The sequence below is a fragment of the Astatotilapia calliptera genome, chromosome 18 (assembly GCF_964374335.1).
Source record: "Astatotilapia calliptera chromosome 18, fAstCal68.1, whole genome shotgun sequence".
Taxonomy (NCBI): Eukaryota; Metazoa; Chordata; class Actinopteri; order Cichliformes; family Cichlidae; genus Astatotilapia; species Astatotilapia calliptera.
Window position 1 is genome coordinate 16,305,964 of NC_137439.1, and position 20,204 is coordinate 16,326,167.

A 20,204-nucleotide genomic window follows, 5' to 3' on the forward strand; every position below is an offset into this window, starting at 1 on the left:
CTGCACCTGTGGCATCACAGCTGATGGATAAGACACCTTTCAGTGATTCCAATTACATCTAATTCTAACATTATGTTTCTATTTCCTCTTCAGATTAATTTTCTGCTATTTCTGAACATCGTCCGAGTCCTGGCAACTAAACTGCGAGAAACAAATGCTAGAAGGTGTGACACCAGACAACAGTACAGGTGCTGCGTACTAGCGAAGTGCAAAATTATTATTTCTTTTTTTCAATATTTTCTTTTCTGAGTCATGTTACGATTCATTTGAAATTTAATGCTGCAACCAGCAAAGGTAACATTTAGCTACATCATGAGATGCACACGATATGGACAAAAGTCTTGAGCCACATCTCTTTGTAAAATCATGGCTAGACTGCATCTAGCCATGCAGTCTGCCTTTACAGGCATTTGTGAATTAATGGGTCGGTACTGTAATAGTATGTCACCATTGCAACAAGTCAGTTTGTGACATTTCTTTCCTCCTAGATATTTGCGATTAACTGCAAGTGATATTACTGCAAAGTGGAAGAGCTGAGGAACCACAGCAACCACAGTAAAGTTACAGAGCAGGGTTGCTAAGCGCTGAGGGGTTTAGTGCGTAAAAGTCACCACAGCTCTGCTGACTCTGTAACTGCAGAGCTCGCAACCTCCTCTGGCATTAACATCAACACAAAAATTGTGCGCCCAGAACTTCATGGGAGAGCAGCTCCTGTACGCACCTTTGTCCATATAATGCATTTTTGTAATCACTTATGCTTCTCGGGGTGACAGTCTATCCCAACTGTCAAAGTAAAATAAATCCTGGGAACATACTCGACAGGTTTCTAGTCCATCACAGTGCACGTACAAACACACCTAACCCTAAACGACACACTTTTATCTGCAGTGAATTTCCCCACATAGCCTAAGTCTTACAAATGTGGGAGAAAACCCACACAAACACAGGGAGATTAAACGTGGGAAATTCTCAACACAGACTACAAGGTCATCTTCAAATTGCATTCCAACTGTTCTGCACTGTTCAGCATTCAATTTCAAATGATTTCAAATATCATCAAAAAAATCATCAAACCCTTGCACGTAAAAAGCTGGAAATTAAGCTTGATTTGTGTATTTATTTATTTTTTGCTAACAAATGACTTTAACCTTCAATCCACCAACTCATCTTTATTGTTGATCTATCAAAATGAGATGTTTATAAAGTATTGTGTTACGATTTTGAATGTTACAGAAAACTGTTGAAGTCCACGCTGGTGCTGATGCCTCTGTTTGGCGTCCACTACATCATATTCATTGCCATGCCATATACAGAGGTGCATGGGATTCCATGGTTGATCCAAATGCATTACGAGATGCTCTCAAACTCCTTCCAGGTAAAAATCCTGTGATGAAAATTTCATTTTATTCTGATATAAATAATGATGTGCTCAAAAAATCTAATAGGCGTGATTTTTCAGGATTTTAAATGTCCTAAGGGTTAATAACCTTATCACCAAAAACCAGTTAGTGAATGTCCAGTTGTTGCTTATTGTTTAGTTCTTGAGTTATGGTTAGATCCTAATCAAGATTAAAAGAACAACAGGAGTAGCTGATGACTGAAAATATCAAACAAAATGCCAAATTTTACAGCTAAAATGTTAAATTAAAGTGCATTGCAAAGATATTTCACTCACGGATAATGGGAGTAAAAATCACTGTTTTCTATATTGCAGGGATTCCTAGTGGCAATTATATACTGCTTTTGTAATGGAGAGGTAAGAACTCAGAAATGTTGCCTTTTACACATTTTTACTTCTGCTTTTATGCATAAAAAAAAGTATTTTCTCTTCTAAGGTGCAAGCTGAGATAAAAAAGTCCTGGAGCAGGAGAACTCTAGCCCTGGACTTCAAAAGAAAAGCTCGAAGCGGCAGTAACACTTACAGCTATGGACCTATGGTATCACACACCAGTGTTACCAATGTCACTGCCAGAGGACCGCTGGGCCTCCACCTCACCACGAGGCTGGGACCGGCGCCTGTGAATGGGCACAGGAACCTCCCTGGGTATGTGAAAAATGGCTCCGTGTCAGAGAACTCTATACCATCATCGGGACAGGAGCTCCACATTCCAGCCGAAGAGCATTCTGCGCATACTCGGCCTTGTGAGGACGAAAAACCCTCGCCCGTGGTTGAGGAGGAGAGGGAGACAGTCATGTGACCTGCAGGACGCTGTCTTTGTCGGTGAAAATCGAGGAAAGAAAATCATCACGAAACAGTCTCAGGATGCCTGCATGCATCGACACTGCCAGTTTTTTTCTCCTGTGAATTGAGCCGGAACATTGCCAAGCGATGAGGCTCGAGGCAGAAAGGCCGTATCGCTTTTGCGGGCTTATTTGATGGGTGATGACTGTCGTTGTTGCAGCAAATAACTCTTTCACCAACCGCCTGCCACACTGAATGTGTAAAATGTTGAGAAGAGGACTGCCGTTCTTTACTTCTTATTCACTGCCATAACTGTTGTTATCCTTCATTTATGTTTCCTCTGGAAGCAATCATCTTGTGGTCATTTTTTTTTGTGCATAAGTAAAAACTGGGGTTTTGTAGTTACTACAATGGCCAAGAATACCCTTAATCACCAAAGTAAAGCCAGGTGGGTACTGAGCGCTCTCAGAGGCAAAAATGTTGGCAATTTAATCAGGAAGTTTTGAATGAAGATTACATGTGGCTTTAAAACTATTAATCCTACTTGTTGAGACGTGTTCATGTTTCCTGGTGTGGAATCTCATTTGTTCTGCATTGGATTAAATCCACTTCAGCGTAAAAGGGAAGTTACTCAGGTAATTGAAGTCCTCTGTTGTTGCACACCTATTTTTATACTGTTCAAGTGGTGTTTTAGCATAGTCAGCTTTTTGCTCCAGAGGATCCATGTGTGTCATAAAAGATTATTTTGTGTTTCTCTTCCGTTCACACACCGCTCCCCCCACCCAGTATTCAGTCCTCTGACTCCACAGATTTTGAATGGTTAAAATGAATGTACTAGTTTTTAGTTTTTTGTCCATATAAAATGTTAATACTCACACGGCCAAACTAAAAACACCAAAGTAAGAATGTCTTTGCAGACAACCCTTTTCTCTGAGTAACGTCATGTAACTCAAAGGAAAACTGTATATACTGGATATATTCTCAAAGTTGTCAAAAGATGAAGCCCTATTAGAAGGCACAGGATGGAGGCAACAGTCTTATTAATATTCCAGAGGAATATTAATTTAAGGAGGAAACAAAGAGTCTTAAATTCCCCGTGGGATTCTAGGAGTGATATTTGTGATGCTCTAGAGAAAAAAAACTGAAGTTACTACTACACAGTATTTTTTACAGGTAGTCAGTCCAGTGTTGTGCTGCTTCTATGATGTATATACGAGTCACGATGTTTACAAAAATCAGAGATACATTCTAATTGTGAGCTTAAAGTGTTCCTATGTATGGATATGTTATATGTTATAAAGCTGTTTTGATGTTTTTGTTTTTTTCATGTATTGGTTTATGGGATGTTGGCAATATTTGGTTATGTACATAGGCCAAAACAGAACAGTTGAATATCTTTGTAATTTACTATACTTAGCCTGCATGATTGGCAGGGTAGCTCACATGATCTATTATACCAAAGAGAAAAGACATGATAAGCTGCCAGAGAAGAGGTTATACTGAAGATTTTATTTGTATTATCCTCCACCATCACGTTTACAGTGACCAGATTGTCTTAATTTTGCAGTAATATTTTATTTTTTTCTTGTCTTTAAAAAAATATTTTGCTATTATATATAAAAGACCAAAACCAAGAATGATTGAACTTACAATTTCAGTGTCATATAACAAATTCCCGTTTGCCATAGAGCTCCTAGCTGCTTTTGACAGTCAAAAGGAACATTTTCATTCTGCTATAATTATGACGTAAGCTTGACTGGATTGACTACAATAGTAATTACAGGTGGCTGCATGCCGCAGTGATGAAAATAGAAAAAGACAGACTGAGGGAAACCTTTATAAAGTCATGTTACCGTACCTTGCTGCCACAGAAGATTTAAATATCTATCATCCATTTGTATCCTTTATAATGGGTAATTTAATGCATTTCTCCCAGGCTTGTGACAACTGAAAGTTAGCCTAATTTGCAGACCATCAAAGAGTATACCATGTTACTGTTGTATAATCCAGTTTTTCACTCAGAGGTCAGGCAATGTCAGAGCATGAAGATCTTTTTTTTTTTTTTTTTTTTGTAAATCAAGAACACTTGGAAAATTCTCTTTGACCACTTTAATACCCTTTAATATGGTGTTTTGTTCTGATTGTATTATGTAAAAAGATTGTGTTTTGGAATCAAGTGTACAATAGGGCCAATAACCGTAGAGCTAAGGTTGTATTTCATTGTTTCAAATACCTCTCATGGAAGTATAATGTGTATTCCATTGTCATTTATTTATCTTGTGCCGAAGTGTACTCAGTGGACTTGACTTTATAGTCTTCATGCTTTAGATACTGTAATGCGGGCAGTGACACATCATTCAGTCATTCTCTCTTCACTCCTTTGTGATGTAGGCATGTTGTAGATACCAGTGTAAACTTCAGATGAGATTGGAGGATGCTTTCTGATCTCTATTGTTCATCAGTGAATTGTGAATAAGATAATAAATCTATAATTCTACTGTCTTTTCATATCCTAATAAGACACAAACATCAATAATGTAATAATGTATCCGCATATATTTTATTATCAATATAATATACAAATTCCACTTTAGAAAAAGAGTTTCAAAATGTTCCCAGTGAAAAAATTGGATTTTTTTCTCCCGGTATTTACAGAAAAGCAGAGTTTACTTTTGAGCTTTCTTGCCCCCTCCTTTAGCCCCTCCTTTTGCTCCCTTTTCCCCTTTGTCTCCCTTCTCTCCTGGTTTCTTCCCTTTCCCGTCCCCATCTTCCTTCTTGGATGCTCCCTTCTCGCCTTTTTCACCCTTCTTCTTTGTAGATGCGTCCTTTTCATCTCCTTTCCCCTCTTTGGCACTCTTGCCCTCTTTCTTGCCCTCCTTGGTCTTTTTCTCTCCTTTTTCAGCATCCACCTTCCCAGAAACTGTTTTTACCTCCTCAGTGGCTTCTGCTTTTGCAGCTGCAGGAAAAAAAAAGAAAAAGGGTTAAAGGCTTCATAGCGACATCAGGTATCGTCGACACTCTCTGCCTCTAATTTTAATTGGGTGGGAAAATTTAATCCAGCGGAGTGTTGGGCTAAGTAGGTTGAATATAATGAAGGCGCATCTGTTTCCACCTTTTCTAATAACCATTGTCTGTTTATTCTTTTAATGGGATTGTTTGAAGTGCTTAACAGATGAGAACAGGAGAGCCAAAGTTAACAATCAGGTTTGTTTTCGCTCATTATTATTCAGGAGGCAAGATCTTGAGGCTGAGGCCAACAGAGCTACTGAAGATGCATATCGCATAAAAAGCAGTTTAGTATTGGAGAACGATACATTTGAGTAAAATAAAATGTATTTTTATCTTGTCTCATCTTAAATATCACCCTGCCTGGCTCGCTAGCCCTATATATTAGCCCTCGTCTTTGTTTGATTTTTGCCAGATGTGTTGCTGGTATAAGTCTCCTCATCTTAATCTCAGACAGACACTAAACAAGGATATATCCAAGGTTATCACACTTTATCAACACTAAGTGAATATAAACTCCACCAACAAGGATTGATGGGCACCCAACAATGTAACACTCATTAGGACCAACTGTGAAAATTCCTCAAAGGACATACAGACGGCGAGCTGGAGTGAAATATGGTTTCTTCTATTTTTTCTTCTTCTTTGTATGATTTTTCCAAAAGCTGCAAAAAACACTGGCTATATAATCAAAGGCCAAGAAACCAAATGACAAACACACACCAAATGTCAAAAGCTGCCAGAGGGACTCGGAGTAAACCTAAGATCATTCAGTCCCCCGTTTAGCTGAAGTGGGTGAATCCAGCTGACTTAAAATAATCAAGCAACCATAAGAATGTCTGTGAATAGATTTCTTTGTGTTTCCATATTTTGAAGCTGTCTTCTGCTATTATCCTCGACTGTAAAGCTCTTTTCTCTTGGTTTCTTCTAGATCTATCAGACGGGTTATGATTGAACCTGGCGAGCAGAAACAAGCATTTAAATTTCCAACATTTTGATCCCATGTCCATCAGACTCATATGTCATTTAAATTCCAATGTCAGACATGTAGGCTTTGTGCCATTTTGCCAGTGTCCTGTTGTTTACTTACTGCGGTGGGTTAGCTTAAGGTTAAGAAAGGCTCTGACTCTCACTATTAAATGTCAGATGTTCAGCGTGGATAAAACTGGCACAATTTTTGATAAAACATGAAGGCTTAGTGAATTTTAGAGTTGTGACATTTAGAAAATTAAAAAGTGACTTCCATCTCAATAAGTGTATTAAGATTTTGACAAATTCAGCTAAAAATGGCCACAAAGACATCATAAACAGTGAGTGTTTAAGAACAATAACTTTTTATCTTGCCCTGAGATGGGCTTGTAATAAGACTAAAGTTGTTTTTGGAAGTCTTTGCGCATCAAACTATGTTTTCCTTACTGTCTGAGGGGGGCAGATGTGCGAGAAATGCATTTGATTTCTTACAAACAAAAGATGCAACTACTGGCTGACACACGGGAATGTCTTCATTTCCAGCTACTTGAAACTATTCACTTTGAGCTCCAGAAGCAGCAGCTCTGGATGAGAGATGATGGTAGATAAGCGAAGACGACAAATTGGAGGAACTGTTTCACAACTGTCTTCTGTGAGTGTTTCTGAGAGAGATGGAGAGAGAGAGATAATAAGTTGACGCTAACGCTCTGAGGCTTCCATCTCTCACTGTAACAGTAGTTGAAACAGATACAGGCTGTGAAGCCAGAGATGCTCACTACTTTCTTTCCACAGATTTCATTTTTGGAGCCAATATGCTTGAAGCTAGTAGGTGCATGCAAGTGACACAGGATGCCCGACATTTTAGTGGCGTGAAAACCAACTCGGCTCATTTTACAGATGCTCACAATATCTGCCTTTTTGTTTAGCTGCGTTTTTGTTTTATGTTTTTTTTTTTTTACTTTTATGCAATGAACCTATTTTATTCCTGATTTGTAAACAGATCTGATATCCACACACATATCCAAAAAATAGGAGTGGACACTTCTTGATCCTCATTTGTAACATTTAATTAATAATTCAGTGCTACTTTTACCGATTAGCCTACTTCGGGAAAGCATTTCATGAATTTGATGTTGCTTTGCATAATCAAAACCTCATTGTAGAAGAAAAAACTCGCAAAACTTTTAATCCTGAGCTTCATATTAACATATTTGCTGTCTTACATTCAGCAACACAGGATTCGTTTTATTTTCTTTACTTACAGGGTCATTTGGTTTGTCAGATTTTACTGCTTAAAAACTTGGCGTTGTGTCAGCTGGTTATATTCCCCGGAGAGAGGCAGCAATTTGCATGTTTGCTTGTGTGTTAGTGCTCCTCTTTTGTAAACCGTGTACTGTGGTGTGTTTTTTTTAGCACAAGCATATATGTTTTCACTCTTTTGTTTCCCTTCAGCCCCACTTCAAGACATATGGTCACTCAGTTTATAGCCAATAACAGAATATTTACTCCAGTGCATATTGGACCAACATTTTTTGGTTGACACTAGAGAGTATAAAACTCTGGATGCTTTGACCACAGCAGAGTCATCATGTGCCCAAATGCAGGTCTTATTTTAATAAATGATCACCTGGCAACTCAGTGAGTGCTGATTGTGTTGTTTTTTCTTTTTTCTGATTTTTACAATAAATAGTTAATGTACTGTTACATGATATAGCACCTAGAGGAACAGGAAGTGACAGCTGTCTGTGGTTATTTGCCATTATTCTTACCTAAGAAAGCACCATCTTTGAGGAAACGCACCAAAGAACATTTGTAAGAATAAGAACACTTAATCGTTCAAATAATTAAACCCAGGAGTGCCGTACAGATCGTCCATATACACTAGAAAAAGAGAGCGTGCTTGATTTGCTTTATTTAAAACCACTTTGGAGAAGCAAACAGACAGAGAGGGACGGGGACAAACACAGAGCACAAACAATAGATACGAGGCGTGGTACGTTCATTACAGTTTACAATGATTTTGTAATAGCAATATCCTGTCTTCAGAATTTCTGATCAAATCCGTTTTGTCTTGAAATCCACATTTTCATCAACATGAAGCAAAAAGATATTGGGACATTTAGGGACATAAGTACACAAGAACATACAGTATGGACTACAAAAGCCAAGCTGCCCTATAGAGCCAGAGTAGTTACATTCACAGAAGCAGCACAATACCTACTATTCAGCTCCATTAAAACTCACTATCAAGCAAAGTTTGGAGAAGTTAGATTAGATTGTACCGGTACTCTAATTTCTGACTAGTTCAAAAGTGATGAGGTAAGCAGCTGAATGAGAGATGCTCTTTTCTCGTTGAGCTTCTCTTAAATTTCATTCAAGGAAAACCAGATGCACTAAATATCGAACAGGCTGATGCATGTGTGATAAATGCAAGAAGGGGACTTTTAGAGCAGCTGCCAATGTGCATGCTATGTTTTTTTTTTGTTAAAGCGATTTAGCCAAGAGGAGTGTCTGAAGGAAGATAAGAGCTGAAGAAAAGGAGGGGGAAAATATCATGCTGTCTCTGGCAAAGTGAGGGAGCTGGGATGCTCCTCACTGACCCTAACAACTGAGGGCTGGCTGTTGTTAGCACTCTGAGTTTGAACCTGCTCAGAGAGTGTCTGTACTGCAGAAGCATCAGGGGCAGCTGGAAGAGAAGAGAAGAGAAGAGAAGAGAAGAGAAGAGAAGAGAAGAGAAGAGAAGAGAAGAGAAGAGAAGAGAAGAGAAGAGAAGAGAAGAGAAGAGAAGAGAAGAGAAGAGAAGAGAAGAGAAGAGAAGAGTTTAGTACATGAAAGTATCAGAAGAAGACTTTAACCAAGTGTGAAACATTTTGTGAGGTGAAAAAAAAGAGACAGCAAAAGTTTAATAAATCAAAGCTATCCTAGAAAATAAGTTATGTAAAAAGGGAGCTGTCCTTGATCTTAATCACAAAGCAGAACTGCAATACTAGAGAGAAAAACTTCTGTGATTGTAGATAGAAACCCAAATTCCTATTGTAACTCATCCATACAGAACTGAAGTCACCAGTGTTACCCCCCCCCCCCATCCATGTCTGCGATGTGCTTTGGTCTAAGGGAGTCTGATGTCTCTCTCTGTCTATCTCTGTGCACTTCACTAATGGTTCAAGAGGAATGCATGGAAAATTCAAGCAGTTATCCATCATTTCTCTCATTTGAAGGAACTGGTAGTTGAAGTATTTAAGGAGTAGGACAGTTCTTGTGAACTTCCGCAGCTGGTAGCTGGTACCTGCTTGCAATTATAACTCAATTATAAACCAATCTAATACTATCATATTAATATTTGAAAGATATGAGAGAGGGGTACTTACAGCCTGGGATCTCAGTCAGCTCATTAAGAGGTGGCACTGTCTCTAATGTGTTGGCGTATTTCTTGGCAGCCTGCCTTTGTGCATGCCTTGCTTCAATTTCCTTTTTTGTTCTGGGAATTCGGCATTTGAATATACAGCACAGAGTGATGACTAAAGGAGAGAAGAACAAGGATAAAGACAGGGTGGCGTTATTTGAATAAGACATTTTAATAACACCTTACATGATCAATAAGAACTTAAGGGGCAGTGGCAGTCACAATATGCAGTGGGGTCCAAAACACTGAGAATACTAAGGTACATTTTTATAAATTCCACATTACAAATGAATATAAGCAAAATACAATATATATTAACATTCTGACTGAATGTTTAAAAAATAAATAGATTTCAGAATATCTTTGTATTTGTTTGGTGTTTTGGTCGTCCTCCTCCCATTCTTTGATGACAGAAAGCAATCAAGCTGGAGGTGTGTGCAAGAAAATACCTTACCCTATCCTACCATTACCGGACAAAGTTCCAAAGAATGTTTTGTGACATGTTTTGCTTTGTCAGCATACAAATGCTTCCTCAAATATTCAGTGGTGAGTAAAGTCGAGCTACTGAGGAGTCCATGAGTGCTCCTTAATCCTGGTTCACTTGGACTCATTATCCTGCTGCAGTATGAATCTCTCTACACAAAGATGCAAACTAAGAGGGAGAAAATGTCTAAAAACGCCTGTGAGTGCTTCTTGTTCTAAACACATCCCTCAATGACTAACTGACTGAAACCGATGCTGACGTGTGATGAAGTTGCACCACAGCCACATGGCTGCATAATGAAGTGTAACTGTGTTACATGTTTAGCAGGCCAACTGTAGTTTTGCTGGGTTGGTTTGCTGTGTTGCTCTTCCCGGTCTCGGTACAGCCCACCTTCCAGTGGAGCCAGTGAGCAGCTGGCTCCACTCAGCAATCAGCTGTGGTAGTACTTAAGCTGAGGAGAAGACAGCCAGTGCCAGAGAGCTTTGTCCTGACAGGGACTGAGCTGTGGTGTTTGTTGCCTACTCCCTGGTGAATGTGAATTTTCTTCTGGATTGATGTGTTGAGCTGATCAGCTTCAAAGTCTGTTGCCATATTTCATTTTGTTTTTCATGACAGTTGTTGCTTGGTCATGTTTTTTAAAGTTAAAATGGTGATAAATTAATTTATTTTGTCCCTCTAATTCTGCTTCAATTTCCCCGCAGACACCATTTGTTAGTTCCCCACATCCATTGGACTTACTGGTGACAGTTTTAACATTGATTGGTGTATTTTCTTTTTCTTTTGTAATTCTAGCTGGAGAGAAGGTACATAGCCACAGGATATGTTTAATAGCATCCTACATCTTGCATGCTACTTCTAGTCTTGCTCTCTCTTTCATCACTCAAACATGGCATGCTCAGCAGGGAGCGGTGAATGAAACATCCATAATTAATCTTTATTTACCAAAATGCTGGTTATGAAGAATCTAGTTAGAATGTTAGATTAGGTTTAGTCATATTTGCCCGTCTGGGTCTCTGCATGTGCGAGTGTAAAGTGTAAGTTTGTGAAAGGCTTTCTATTGTTACAAACCGCTGTGTGCACATTGAATAGGTTTTGTATATTGTATTGTTAAATTGTTGCTATGCTTTTATGTTTGTTACTGAAGCAGAAGCAGCCATGCATGTAGAGCCCTTTTACAGATTACATTGTCTATAGAAGTAGAGATAAAATGTTTGGTTGATTGAGCACAAAATTAATTAGCAACTATCTAGTTAATTTTCTAAAATAATTTTTAAAAACCATAACATTTCATGCATGAAACGATAGTCCTAGCTTTAAAACAGCCACCCCCCAGGCACTCAATAAACTATTAAAGATCCAAAGTATATACTTAGGATTTTTTTTTTTTACTTATTTATTTATGTACACGAGGATAATTCATTCATGTCTTAAAAAGGCTCAGCTGTAACTCAACACCTTTGGCTCATTTTGTATATGCACATTGATGAATATGCAAATTAATCTGCACCTCTTCCCTGCGTCTTTTGCCCACAGCCTCCACCTACACTCTCCCATGGTATCGGAAAGAGCTCTTGCAAGATGAAGTCAGACATAGAGACTGCCACTGTGTGTGCCTTTTTAAGCAAGAGAGGAAAACAAGAGGTTTAGGACACAGTCGGGACTTTAAGGGTAAGGGGAAAGAAAAAAATAACATAATGCTTAAAATATATGCAGCACATTGAAAAGCAGCATCAAGAACAAAGCAATTAAAAAGATTAAAACTGTCAGGGAAGCTTCTGCACACCAAATCCCCTCCTCGTGGCTCCATTTGTGTCTTCTCCACTCCTCTCCACGTGTCTCCAAGTGGAGCAGAGGACACACAAATGCACACAAATGGTGCAACAGAGAGCAGAGGGGAGCAAAAATAAAAGTAGAGCCTCTCAGGCGGAGATTATATTCATTTCAGGAAGTATGCATGTGCAACTGTGGACACGATGGAGGATTAGTTACTCTTGTTGTACCTTTTTCCCCATGAGTCTCTTTGATGACACATGCATGAAGGGCAAGTGGGCTCTCATACATGCACAGACACATGAAACGAGTGTAGATTAGGTGATCAAATAGCTAATAATGTGTCATTAAGCTATAACTTGTTCCCTATCACCTGCTTTGACAAGTTAGCCCCACTTTGCAAGTTCCCAGCTTCTTGTTTTCTTGGTTTGTCTCAATCATGTTTTAGAGACCGTTACTAGACACTGAAATTCCACAAATATTGCAAAAATATTTGGCCATGCCATCAATGCCTTTGCAGATGACATGTCTTATACACAATTTTAAAACCTGCTTTTCATTAATTGGGTAATGTTGTGAGGTTTGGGCTGTTGGTTGGACAAAACCATGCACTGGGGTGACATCACTTTGAGCCCTGAGATTTTTTAAATAATTTCAAACCAAATAATTGAGAAAAACATAATCAGCAGATGAATCGCCATTAATAACCATAAGTTGTAAACATCACATTGTAAACGTCCACGGCAGACCCAGTGGCATTTCGATAAGTTTTTATTAATCCCTACACGGTTGCTGTACATTCGCACTCAGAGCTGCAGCTCTCCCGCTGCCAGCTCAACATAACACCAACAACAACAACCCAACCACAGGACCCAGTACAATATTTAAGTCGGCGGGGCATGATTGCGGATGCCGTGCAGGTGCGTTATTTTTGATTACTTTCTGTGCAGTGTGTCAGCTCAAATTTGGATACAAAAAAATTGAACAAAATTTGGTTTTTGCTTAACAAAAAAGTATTTTTGTCAAGTTTTGAAAGATTTCTTAAATATTTGTGTTTTCTTGTTTTTATGGCGAGGGTCTAAGAAATTTGTTAAACACTGTATGGATTAAGCTTTCAGTACTAATTACACTCAATTACTTTTTAAACCACTGAATAGCATCACCTATTGAACAGTTGTAGGTGTATAAATGAGTTTATCAGAAAAGCTACACCTGCGGCGTTCATGGATTTAATGGTTTTATTGAGGTATTGTACTTTTGAATCACTGATTTTGTGGGTCTGCATGCTGATAGATAGATAGATGATTGCTGGCAGCAGATGTCATATGTTTTTTGTATTACTGTACTGCCAATTATGTTAGCGCTTTATTTTGCTGTTCGGTGTTTTTATTTAGTTCCCTTTTGCATTGTTCACTGTAAAATCTGTATTTTGCATAGTTCGAGGATTCAGTCCCGTTGCTCAGTGTCTCCAGTGCTTTGGCCTGTGTTGGTCTCTAGTCAAAATGTAGTTTGAATATGAGAATTGACTTGATGGATATTTGTGGATGTCATTTTTTTCTTCTTCTTTTTTTTTTTTTTTTTGAGAAAATGCATGTTTACTAAATCTTTTCATAAATAGCCAGCCAAGACAGATAACCCACAGAGTCTGTTGTGGTATCTTCACTTAGGTCAATTGACTCCCAGTGGTCTATGAACAATGGGTGTGAGTTTATTTATGAAAAGAAGCCTATGATGAGTAGGTCAAATCAATGTGATGCCGGCTGAATACATGTCTCTGTGAAAGGTCAACATAGAGAAATAAGACGTGCATGGGGGAAATGCAGACTTGGTAGGTGGACAAACCATAAACTGTCAGCAGCTGCTCTGTCAGTGTTACAGTCCTGTCTGCTTGAAGGACCTGATGCTGCTAGCCCAAGTTTACAGTAGGGCTGCAGCTCTGGGATGAGTGATAGCGGTGAAGCCTGGGGTGGCACTACCAGATAGGGTTAAGAGGGATAAAGACAACTCCAGTGGAGAAAAAAGCTGCTAATAATAATATGTCGCTTCTTATCAGGGCCTTTCAAGGAGAACAGTCCTTTTGGCAAATATTCACAATGTTAGAAACTATCTAAGGATAAGACGAACACACCCAAACAGCCTATCACTTATGATCTGGTAGTTGGACTTGATTGATTTGAGCAGTGACTTTTCCCAGAAGAAAGTCAATGCTTTAAGTCAGACATTTCTTCCGGTTTCCAGTTTTATTTCAATTAAAGTATGTCTGAATCCTTAAGATGTAAAATCGTGCTGTAAAATATTATATACTGTATATACAGAATACATAGAACATAACAAAATAGCAGAAATTTAACATTACAAAATGAAAACTATGAGGTCAAAATAACACATTCTGCGTGGTTGTAAGTTTCCTTGTGTTACTGTGCAACCAAAATCCATGTTCTCAGAAAGGGCACATGGAGTGTTTACTCTCTGCATGAGTAGGTAAGTAGGCCCATGGCATTTTTGTGTCTAAGGCCAGTGGTCATGATAACCCATCATGGCACCAAGAGCTTGCATGAAAGCAGGGTTATTATTTTTTTGCTTGCACAGTGACATGTTTCACAGTGGCACTAGGACTGTTTATCAATCAAGTTCTTTAGGATGTGGTAAAATTATTATTTCATCTAAATGCACCGGGAGGTCATGTTTTCTAAAAAATGATTGGTGAAGTATCTCAAAAGCAAATGATGTGGTGTCTCCCCTACAGTATTCCTTTTTAATATGCAATTAATGATTAGCCCCGGCTGAACTGCATCAGGGAACAAATGTGTAACCTGCTAAATGTCATTATGCTACCACTGCCAATGTGAGCATGCCAAAGACTCCATTCAGGCCAAAATGCAGATAAGAATGAAGACTTGAACTGTTTTCTGAAACAAATCTGCCAGAATAAAACAAACAAACAAACAAAACAAAGTATCTCTGCCCTCATCCTGCAGTTGTTCTTATCAGCTGCTTAGTGAAATTGTTCCATTTGCTGACATAATATCAGTATTATTGTGATAATCAATCACACTGTGCTTGATTATCACATCGTGAACTCATAATTGAGGACATTTGCATTCTGCGGCTACATCTCAAGATAGCTGTTTTCTTTATGAATGATTTGTGAAGGTGACAACAAAGTGATTTCCTGAGATATACTAACCAACTGCCAGAACAAACATGGAAAAGATACCAATGACCTGCCATAACCGCAGCCCCCAGAAAACAACGGTCTCTGAAGTGACAGGGTCGGGCTTCTTTGGGGGATCTGTGGGTAAAAGCTGTGGGCAAAAGAGAGAGAGAGCATCAACTGTTTTTTATATATCTGCACACAAACTAAAAATAAATCTTCACAAAAAAAAAAGGATTAACAACAGTGCAAAGCTCAAGGAGCAACACGATCTTAGAGGACCTCAAATTTCAGAGAACTATTTTTAGTTTTCACTGTGATACTTCATTCTTTAGGCAATGCAGCATGTCAGTAAAGTACTTGGTGTTCGAGTTTTCAGTCACTCTGCAATCTTTTCTGACTCAAAGTAAAATGAAAAGTTTTTGAATCTGTCATATTGTCACAAAGCATTACCATTTAGATAAGAAATAAGGGTTGAAGTCAGACGGGCATTGATTCTTCAGCATACAGCTGGATGAAGCATTAAGGAATAATATCTGCCTCCTTTCTGTGAATTTAATACAAGTGTGCTGCCAACATCCTTGTACTGTATGTCCTTGTACAGCCTCACATTTCATTCCGAGCAATGTTAGCGCCTCAACATCATTTCAGTTATTAACAACAACTACAGTGTAGCTCATATTGTATTTACCTGGCAAGGATACTTTGGCAAATGTTTACATGTCCACAGATTGTAGATTTTCTTAACACAATTTCATGATAATAAAACATTAAAGGTTTATAGCTGATATCAAAATGAACCCATATAATGAACTCATATAATTATAGACACCATCTGGTGCTGGGATCGTATCAACCCTAAATGCCGTCACCACCAACTCATGAGTACACAGTAGTCATTACAACATTATTCCATCAGTAGGCAGTGCTGAGTCTTATCTTTGAACTCTTTCAGTTTGATGACACCTGTGAAATCACACTCACTGGGCCACAGAAACACATTTTGACAGCCACACGCATGCAGTACATTTGATATATAGATGTACTGTAAGAAAATCCCAAGAGACAAAGCAAACAATTATCAGAGCATTTTCTAACAAAATTGTTTAATCAATTATCGTACAAATAAAAAGGCTAATAAAATAAAATAAATAAATAAATAAAAAGGCATAAATATATGGATTTGGAAAATAAGTAAATAAATAGAAAATAAAAAGCTATAAATAAAAACTAATTCCCTTGTTAACTTAGTGAATGGAACAGAAATTGTTGAAATCATTTTCAAATAATATATTAATCCATAAATATGTTGTTAAAATGAAAAAATGTATTAAATTAAATAAACTAAATGTATTAATAATAATAAATTAATTAATTAATTAATAATATTAATAAACCAAATGTATTAAATGAAAAATATATTAAATTTAAACATAAAGCCATCCATAAGTATGTAGTGAGTAAATAATTAATTACAATAATAAAATGTAGTTTGAAAAGAGAAATTGAACAGAACCCCCTGCTTCCTATTCCTGTATTCCTCTCATTTAGTCTTTCCTATACATGTTGATCCATGTGCTCCATTCCTAAAACAATTTGTGAATGTTTTGTAGCTCTCTTTTAAAAACTGCATTTTAATATACATTTTCATTATGTTCTTAGATTTATTTGTAACACTTTAAGATGATCAAATTGTATTTTTATGCAAAGTATTTATTGTTGCTTCATATTCAAAATCTTTTTTAAATCTCATATACTATAATTTTTAAAAAGTAATATGTAATTTAGTCAAATATTTAACTTTTGATTAATTTTTATTCTGAATGTATGTTTTCATATTGTACATTCTGTTAGTGTGACTGCATTTTATTTCTCTAATATTTTAATGACACTTTCAGTCCTCCATAAAAAGGATCTTTAGTATTTCTTTAAGGAAATCTCCCCAAACCCCCTGTATGTTTCCATGCCAGATGTGAACTTACATGGTCCCCCTTAAAAACAAGTACCCACAGTGACAGCAGTGAATGTGTTGCACAAGTTGCCTGCTTTCCATAAACTTTCTCAGTGTTCTGAGATGTCTCGCATGTTGTACAAAGTTTTTCTTGTTACCGTCCAAGACCAACTATTTTGTGATTTCAAAGCTCTCTCCAGAGCTGTGGATTAGGGAACAATAAGTGTAGAAACTGGCTGTAGTATGCGTTTGTCTTCCTGCTAGATCAATGACTTGGATCGGTACTACCACAGCCATCAGAGGGCCGGTTCCCTGATAAAATTACTGAGTAGATTTCTCCCTGTCTCCTCTGTATCGATCACTTGATTTGATGATACAAGGCTGTTTTGGAAACTCTACACTTTAGTCCATAAACCAACAGAGAACAGATCAGAAAATGGACATTATTGCATTTGTTGCCTTTATGTGTAACAGAATTATGAGATGAACCACAAAAAAATCAAAGTTTCAAAAATAAACTAAAATGGTGATATCATACACGTGATAAACAGCAGCATAGGATGAGATGAAAAGGAAACAGTTGATGGGAAGGGTAAGTCAGTTAAAATACTAAAAAGGATGAGAGATGTCACTATCATACTAGAAATTAAAAACAAGCGCTCGTCAACTTCCCAGGATATCTCTGCTTGCTTTAAAAGCGCCAGTGCAAAAGGACCAGTTTGTTTACTCTAGTCTAAAAAGAACTGATAACAAGCAAACACGCCAAATGTGACAGTGTACACGGCTTCAGGGTGTCTGCACCGTTTATGCACTGAGCAGGATACAAGAAGGGCTGTGATCTTTAACAGAGAAGTTGCCAAAAAATGTTTTGTGTGTGTGTGTGTGTGTGTGTGTGTGTGTGTGTGTGTGTGTGTGTGTGTGTGTGTGTGTGTGTGTGTGTGTGTGTGTGTGTGTGCAACTCACTTATTGAGGATATTTTGCACATCTAATAAAACAACTGTTTTTCTTTAAGAGTGATTGTGTAATGCTAAGTACTTTCTTCCTGAGGACATTTCTTATTTTATTAATTATTTATTTGCCTTTTTTTTTCTTTCAGTGAAACAACAAGCACAAAATGACCTCAAGTAACCCCAATGTTAATGATTACATACCTAAATCTATAAAACATTTTTATTTGTTGGATGTTTGGCTGATTAGTTGGTATGTTAAATCTTCAAAGCCTTGATTGAATATTCTCCCTCAAATAATAGTTCTGATTTGCTCCGCTAAGGAAAACCTCTGGGGACTAATCAAGGAACATTAGTATAAGAACAAGGGATTAATACCTAAAAATAGAAAAGTGTGCACTTGGTTAAAAATGACTCAACATATAAGAGCAAAAGGCCAATTACTCAAGTAATGAAGTACAGGACCAATATTATGCACAAATAATATGGACAAACAATTTCCTGAAATCTAAAGCCTTATATTTAATTCTACATTTAGCACATGCTTACTAGAAAATAGTTTTGCTGTCCTCTACAGCAACAACAAACATTATTATTATTTATTAACCATCTTCTGTCTCAAGCTCTTAAAAGGCATCACACAAACACCAAGAGGGAGACTGTTACTAGAAGTTTCTCGTGCTTTCTCTCATCTTTCTCTTAAACCTGTTTGCTGCAAACTGAAGTTCAGAGGATGTTGATGCAAAAATGAGTCATAGATAAACATTGGTATATTGTTTCCTTGTGGAACACATTAAATATCACACTATTAGTATTCAACACAAAATTCATTCACTTTCATGTTCCTGTAGTTGACTACTACTGATTGACTTGATGTTATAAGAATGTTTAGTCATGCAGTCATCATTTATTGTTTCATACCTAAGAAAATGGACTTCAGATCATTTTTGTAGCCAGGTCTAATCAAATTCTCTGAATGTAACTCTTTTTTCTCTATCCCGATCAAAAGCACGAAAACCCTTCGAGTACTAGTCACCTAGCTCCCCTCTAAGAGCACCCATTTAAACATGTGTGACATGGCTGTTCATGTCAGCCCATATAATATATCAGGGTTCAACATAGGTTCACCCTCTCCTCCTCCAATAAGGCAAGACACAACTACGGCGGCAATACAAAGGAGCATTAATCGTACACATTTAGGCTTCCCCTTAAAACGCCGATGTACCTGCACTCGTCACTTAGAAACCTCGAGGCTCTTTCTGAGAGGAACCTGTGGAGGACAAGGTGATGTATCAGGTTCTTACCTCAGGATCCGGGATCTGGGAGAACACGGAGGACAAACACTGAGACAGCAGCACTGTTCCCCAGCCCCGCAGTAGGAGCTGAGGCGGGCATACAGGCTGATCCCCAACCATTCTCTCCCCTCTTTCTCCCTGCAGCCACCCTGCCCCCTCTTCCTCTCTTCTTTCTCTGCCTGCACTTGCGCTGTTTACAGGACAGGACCACAATGGCCCTGGGTGATTAATAGTGACTATGGTGATGAAGTCTTCCTCCTATCCACGGTCATGTCTATCTGTTGCCTTTATGTCACACCAGAGCAGGAACCCAAAAGCACCGGCAGTCACCAGTGCAGCCAGCTGAAAACTGCTCCACTAGAATGGAGGGAACCAGCCCTGCAGTTAGGGTACATTAATTAATTAACAGACCTGGTGTGGTTTACAGCCAGCTCATCCTGCTGGGGACAGGCTGTTAACTCAGACTTGGGGGGGGGGGGGGGGGGGGGGGGATGGGTGGTGCAGTTGAACATGATGAGGCTGGCCTGCACAGACACAGAGAAGCGAACGAGTGAGTCATCGCCTTTATTGCCCCTGGCTGAAGTGTAAAATCCTCACAGCCTCATCCTTTCAGTGTGGTAAAAGATGACGAGCCAGGCTGTCGTTTTCAAGTTGGACTTGCCTGAGGAAAAACGAATGACTTCTATGTGAAAATGAACACAACAGGGTAAATACTTGAGAAAAGAGCCAACACCACAAACCTACATTAACTCTATATCCAACTGCAGTGTTAAAGAGCTTTAAACTTTGCTGTCCAGCGACCTTGTTAGTGCAATATTGCCTTTATTGTAGCTCTACTTTAGTCTCCATCAAACCCTGAAACAATGCGATGCTCTGGTTCTGCTGAATGCTCAGTTTGCCTCTTAACAGTTTTGTTTTTGCATGTTGCAGCTGGCAAGTAAACCAGATAAGAGATGTGAAAATCAAATGATGTAATACCCCATGTGGAGCCTGGACGAATAAACTGTATGTGATAGTCCTCTGTAGACAAGAACCTTTGGATA

General features: G+C 38.3%; 2 protein-coding genes across 2 annotated transcripts in view; one reads left to right on the plus strand and one right to left on the minus strand.

The window, feature by feature from the left end:
* pth1r (parathyroid hormone 1 receptor) overlaps window positions 1–4,679 on the plus strand; it is a 44,098-nt gene extending 39,419 nt beyond the window's left edge. The window contains exons 10-13 of the mRNA XM_026150317.2: window positions 94–188; window positions 1,234–1,375; window positions 1,715–1,756; window positions 1,836–4,679. Coding sequence (XP_026006102.1) covers window positions 94–188; window positions 1,234–1,375; window positions 1,715–1,756; window positions 1,836–2,198 — 642 coding nt within the window. The 3' untranslated portion in view covers window positions 2,199–4,679. The remainder of the gene's footprint in view (window positions 1–93; window positions 189–1,233; window positions 1,376–1,714; window positions 1,757–1,835) is intronic.
* Window positions 4,680–4,720: 41 nt separating this feature from the next.
* tmie (transmembrane inner ear) lies at window positions 4,721–19,550 on the minus strand. The gene is made up of 4 exons (XM_026151018.2): window positions 19,171–19,550; window positions 15,002–15,119; window positions 9,526–9,675; window positions 4,721–5,138 (listed from the first exon to the last, which is right to left on the minus strand). Exons 1-4 carry the CDS (start codon window positions 19,279–19,281, stop codon window positions 4,849–4,851), a joined length of 669 nt encoding a protein of 222 aa, XP_026006803.1. The 5' UTR covers window positions 19,282–19,550; the 3' UTR covers window positions 4,721–4,848.
* Window positions 19,551–20,204: the final 654 nt, after the last annotated feature.

Excerpts from the sequence above, each read along its gene's own strand:
- tmie (XM_026151018.2), bottom strand. The coding sequence starts at position 19,281 with ATGGTTGGGGATCAGCCTGTATGCCCGCCTCAGCTCCTACTGCGGGGC. Across the intron at positions 15,120-19,170 it reads CCCAGATCCCGGATCCTGAG|CTTTTACCCACAGATCCCCC; the intron begins GTAAGAACCTGA and ends TTTTGCCCACAG. Across the intron at positions 5,139-9,525 it reads GCTGACTGAGATCCCAGGCT|CTGCAAAAGCAGAAGCCACT; the intron begins GTAAGTACCCCT and ends TTTTTCCTGCAG.